The 5,736-nt window shown below is 56.9% G+C and overlaps 1 protein-coding gene across 1 annotated transcript; it reads left to right on the top strand.

Annotated features, from left to right (window-relative positions):
• The first annotated feature begins 632 nt into the window (after positions 1-632).
• On the top strand, positions 633-4,424 carry THBD (thrombomodulin). The gene has a single exon (XM_082645894.1). It carries the CDS (start codon positions 800-802, stop codon positions 2,555-2,557), a length of 1,758 nt encoding a protein of 585 aa, XP_082502020.1. The 5' UTR covers positions 633-799; the 3' UTR covers positions 2,558-4,424.
• The last annotated feature ends 1,312 nt before the right edge of the window (positions 4,425-5,736 follow it).

Below are 5,736 nucleotides of genomic sequence, written 5' to 3'. Positions count from 1 at the left end.
GTGGCAGCTGGCGCTCAGGGACTCGTGGGTCCCCACTCGGCGACCGGGTGTTAGGCCAGTCCTCCTCCTTTGCGCGTGGTCGCCTCAGCCACGCCCTCTGTCTCCAAGCGCCTCCTTCTCCGGAGCTAGGCGCCCGGGCCGGGGCGGGTGTGGCTCGCTCTCCCTGCGCTCTTGTTTTTTGGGGAAGGCCACGCCCTAGGCAGCCCCTCCCAAAACCCTCTGGGTGGCGGGCACCTCCTCCCGCAGCTCTGCAGGTCCTGGGCGCTACGTCCCCACCTCTCATTCCAAGCCCTCCTCGCCCAGTCTCCTCTTCCCAGAGCTCCGCAATCCGGCCTTTCCTTGAAATAGGTGGTTAAGGAGGGCTGCGGGTTAAGCCCCTTGTGGGGCTGCACGCGTGGAGCGGGTCCTGTCGCCGCGCTGACAGAGGTGCTGTCCTCCCGGGAGCCTGTGCTGCGGGCCCCGCCCGAGGACCTCCCAGCCGGGGCCGAGTTTACTCATCCCCGAGAGGTGATCCCGGGCGCGAGGGCGGGCGCAGGGCGTCCGGAGAACCCAGTAATCCGAGAATGCAGCATCAGCCCTTCCCACCAGGCACTTCCTTCCTTTTCCCGAACGTCCAGGGAGGGGGGCCGCGCACTTATAAACTCGGGCCCGGACCCGCCCGCCTGTCAGAGGCTGCCTCGCCGGGGCTGCGCGCCGCAGCCGGACGCGCCTAGTCCGGGACCGACGCGAGCGGCTGTCGCCTGCGGCGCCCTGCGCCTCTCAGCCCCGGCCGGGCCCCTGCGTGCGGCGTGCGGACACTATGCTCCGCGTCCTGCTCCTTGGCGTGTTGGCCCCCGCCGGCCTGGGGCTCCCGGCGCCCCCGGAGCCGCAGCCCCTCGGCAGCCAGTGCGTCGAGCACGACTGCTTCGCGCTCTTCCGGGGCCCCGCGACTTTCCTCGCCGCCAGTCGGGTCTGCGAGCAGCTGCGGGGCCACCTGATGACCGTGCGCTCCTCGGTGGCAGCGGATGTCATCTCCCTGCTACTGAGTGGCGACGGCGGCGATGGCCCGCGGCTCTGGATCGGCCTGCAGCTCCCGCCCGGCTGCGGCGACCCGGGGCACCACGAGCCCTTGCGCGGCTTCCAGTGGGTTACGGGCGACAACCGCACCAGCTACAGCAGGTGGGCGCGGCCTCACGACGACGGGACGCCCCTCTGCGGTCCGCTGTGCGTCGCCGTCTCGGCGGCCGGGTCTCCGGCACCGGGAGAGCCAGCCTGGGAGGAGCTGCCGTGCGGCGCGGAGGCCGACGGCTTCCTCTGCGAGTTCAACTTCGCCGCCTCCTGCCGGCCGCTGGTTGTGGAGCCCGGCGCCGCGGCGGCCGCCGGCGTCTCCGTCACCTACAGCACCCCGTTCGGGGCCCGCGGCGCGGACTTCCAGGCTCTGCCGCTGGGCAGCTCGGCCACCGTGATGCCCCTCGAGGTGAAGCTGGAGTGCGCGGTGCCTCCCGCTGAGGCCGAGGCGCGCTGGGGCCGGGAGGCGCCGGGCGCCTGGGACTGCAGCGTGGAGGGCGGCGGCTGCGAGCACGAGTGCAACGGGAGCGCCGGGGCGTCGAGCTGCCTCTGCCCCGCCGACGCCGCCCTGCAGGCGGACGGGCGCTCCTGTGCGGTGCCGGCCGAGCACCCGTGCCACCAACTCTGCGAGCACTTCTGCGTCCCCGGCTTCCCCGACGCGCCCACCAACTACACGTGCATGTGCGCGACGGGCTACCGGCTGGCTGCGGACCAGCACCGGTGTGAGGACGTGGATGACTGCACGCAGGTGCCCAGTCCGTGCCCGCAGAGCTGTGTCAACACGAAGGGCGGCTTCCAGTGCCACTGCTTCCCCGGCTTCGACCTGGTGGACGGCGAGTGCGTGGAGCCTGTGGACCCGTGCTTCGGCAATAACTGCGAGTACCAGTGCCAGCCCGTGGGCGGAACTGACTACCTCTGCATCTGCGCCGAGGGCTTCGCGCCCACCCCCCATGACCCACACAAGTGCCAGATGTTCTGCAACCAGACTTCGTGCCCGGCCGACTGCGACCCCAACAACCTGGCGATCTGCCGGTGCCCCGAGGGCTACATCCTGGACGAGGGCTCCGTGTGCACGGACATCAACGAGTGCAACAACGGCTACTGCCCTGGCGAGTGCCACAACCTCCCGGGCACCTACGAGTGCATCTGCGGGCCCGACACGGCCCTCTTCGGCCAGGCTGGCACAGACTGTGACCCCATCAAGGTGAGCGGCGGCGACCAGGGCGGCTACGAGGAGGAGGACGGCGGCTCTGGGGCGCTCCCAGGCAGCCCGACTCCCGGCGCCACCCCTCGCCCCTCGCCCCCGCCCGCGGGGCCTCTGCATTCGGGCGTGCTCGTTGGCATCTCCATCGCGAGCCTGTCTCTGGTCGTGGCGCTTTTGGCGCTCCTCTGCCACCTGCGCAAGAAGCAAGGCACCTCGCGGGCGGAGCTGGAGTACAAGTGCGGGGTCCCCGCCAAGGAGGTGGTACTGCAGCACGTGAAGACCGAGCGGACGCCTCAGAAACTCTGAGGGACCTCCCTCCCTGGCCCAGGCGTTGGGTGGCCTTTTCCTCCCTCCTGGGCCTCATTGCTCCTCTCCTGTCCAGCCTTTCTCTCCCACTACCCCAAAGCACCTTAGCAGGCGTCAGAACCGGAGAAGAGACCCTCCTCTTCTTTCGTTGCTTCTACACTTGGCTATGGGGGGTGGGGCGCGTTGGAAGAAGTATGTACCCAGCCATTTCCATGATGTCATCGGACAAGTGAGCAGAGATGGCAGTTTTATAGTGACAAGATTGCAAAGTGTCCGATGCCCTCACCAAGGGGCACAGGAGGGGTGAGTGTTCTTGGTTGGCAGCCTTGGGGCAGACTTCATCCCAGTGGACTAAGTGAAGTGTAATTGAGTCATAGATAATGACCAAGATATTTATTTTTTAAGTATTTTTTTGTTCTTTGGCTTCTTTCCCTACCCTTGTGTCTCCGGCACCCACTTTGTATCCCTCCCTCCTTTCTCCCTTCCCCTCTCTCCCCTTCCCTGTCTATATATTTATGTGCTCCCACTTGTCATGGGTCCCTTATACTATCTTTTCCAGCCCTCTCGCATCTATGAAGCCAAGCCGCATTTCAGCCCTTTCATTTCTCCCAATTTCTCCCTCCCGGGAACTCGGCCAACCCACCTGAGCCACCCTACCTGTATTGGACCCTACTCCTGCCCTTAGCTGTCTGCCTGGGCGGAACTGTTATGTGAAACAGAAACAAAAACACTAGAAATAAGAATGGTTGGGAATTTGTTCTTTCAGCAGATTTGCTCATTTATCCTGAAATTTCAGGCTTCCAGAGCAATATCATTTTAACAAAGGTTAAGATGTGAAGGGCACTTGTTAGACTAATGTTGCCGGACTATCACAGGAATTCAACGCAAGGAGATTTTCATTTTTATTTTTAAACAATGAACCTCCGTTTTATTGTTGTTGTTGTTTTGATTTGGACTGAAAAGTAGTCATTGTTGTTAAGCTTCTTATACAGTGTCTTTTCCCATTATTATTATTCCTATTATTATTGTTATTAGTTATTTTTGACAGTGTTGAAAACGTTTGTTCACATGGTTGCTCTAAACTGAGAGAAGATGGAAGCACCTCCCAGCAGACAGTGTAAGAAAGTTTTGAGCTGCAGGATTCATGCCATTGACCATTTGGACTCTCACTGTTCTTGTCATTTGTAGGCCCAAGTAAGACCAGCTCTACTGGTTTCTTGAATTTGGGAGCTTGGGGATGCAGCCTGGAGCATGGCCAATTAGGGCCTCACCTTGATCAGGCCCTCGAGAAGTTCTCCCACTTCGGAGGCGCCTTCTAAGCCAGCCATTTGGAAACGTGGTCCCGGGACAAGAGGCTGGAGCTGCCCCTGCCAGCTGGTTAGAAATGCAGACACTCAGGCTCCATCCCACCTACGGCACAAGAATCTGCATTTTAATGAGATCAGCAGGGGGTTGTCTGCTTCGTATATTTGAGGAGAGCTGTTCCAGACAGCTTCCAACATTCTGGAATAGATTAAATATGGATGAGTAATAAGTAGCAGGCCGAGTCAGGCCCTATATTCTCAAGAAACTGAGGAATTTTCCTTTTATAGCTTTGCTTTCTGGTAGAAAGGCCTAGGTACACACCTTTAGACATTGCCACACAGGGTCTTTGGTTCAAGTAAGCTAGGAATGAAATGCTTCATGCTTCTGTGTATGGAAAAAAGTGTATCATGTAAATGTATCTTTTGTAATGCAAAGGTTTTCCTCTACCATTTTGTAAACTCAGCACATTTGTACATAGTTATTTATTTATGGGAGATAAACTAGAACACAGGCAAAACTCCTGCTTATGACATCACAAGTAGAAAATAAACAAATAACAGTGCTCTTGCGTTTTGTGTCTGTTCACCTCTCTCCCCCAGCCCCCCCATTTTATGTTATTAAACGAGGCTCATGGACAACGCGGATGCTGCGCCCCCACCCCATCACTAGCTCCGTCTGCTCCAGGCTCCATCTCTGACTTTCAAAGATCTTTCCAGAGGAGAGTGTTTTCACTGTAGAAGGACTTCATGTTATGTCTGTGTGCACAAATATTTATTTTTTCTTTCTGTAACCATAACAACTTCATACACAGGACTTATGCCTAAGTGTTTTCAAATATATTATAGGATTATTTGTTGGGACGAGTTAAACAGCCCTTCTTGGGGCATCTCTTAGAATCTTGGCTGTGTGTCCCTCTGTGAATGGTTTGGCATTATCTGCTCTCAGAGATATGCAAACACAAAAGTCAGTCTGTGGCTCAGAGACCAAGGTCTCATGCAGTATTAAATCATCCTCATTTCTCTTGGAGATAGGAAACACTTTTTAATACACACATTTCCTGGGCCTCTTTTCCTGGGATGGTGAAACGGGCTGAATTTTATATGCAGTGTTCTGAAAGTTTTCAGAAAGCAAAAGTTGGAAGAAAATTGAATTCAGTCAAATATCCAAATATTTTTATACATTTGGATCATGCCGAGTTTCTCAGTTTTAAGCTGAGTAGTTGATGTCGTGAAGATGCAGTTGGAGAGGTCAACGTCCATCCTGGATGAAAGAGAAGGCTTTGGGGTGTGTGTGGAGTGGGTGATAGGTGAGGGGTGCCTTCCCGAGATGGCCAGTGCAGCAGTGTTGCCCTCAGGACTTGGAAGGCTAGCAGAAAACCAGATTCAATAAGAGGCACGTGTGAAGGAAGAACTCGATGAGTGGGAGCAAAGCAGGTGCAGATAAATCATGCTGGGGGTTGAGAGGGGAGAGTGATACCTTACCAATCATCCTCATCACCCTCCCTGCCACCCTTCAAAAGGGTCTGCTCCCAGGAGCAGTCAAATTGACTGTCAAAGTCTCAATGCTTTAGGATGTCTTCCCCCAAAGAAGAGATCCTTTCTCAAGAACACAAGAAAACCAAAACACGCTTTCAAGACTCAGAGGCAAGAACCCTTACTGGGGCATCTTGGACCCCAGGACACAGGCGGGGTGAGGTGAGGCGAGGCGCAGACCCTCGCGATGTGCCTCACTTCCTGTCCTGTGGGAGATCCAACTCCCTGTGTACGGGCTTCACCTGAACTTGAGATTTCCAAGCTTCAGCCTCTCTCTGAGAAAGACACCATATAAACAACTCACTTAACTCTAAAAATGATCCCCCAGCATTTCAAACCTGG

This window comes from Mesoplodon mirus (genome assembly GCF_964341445.2).
Source record: "Mesoplodon mirus genome assembly, chromosome: 15".
Classification (NCBI taxonomy): domain Eukaryota; kingdom Metazoa; phylum Chordata; class Mammalia; order Artiodactyla; family Ziphiidae; genus Mesoplodon; species Mesoplodon mirus.
This window is presented reverse-complemented; position numbering and strand designations above follow the sequence as displayed.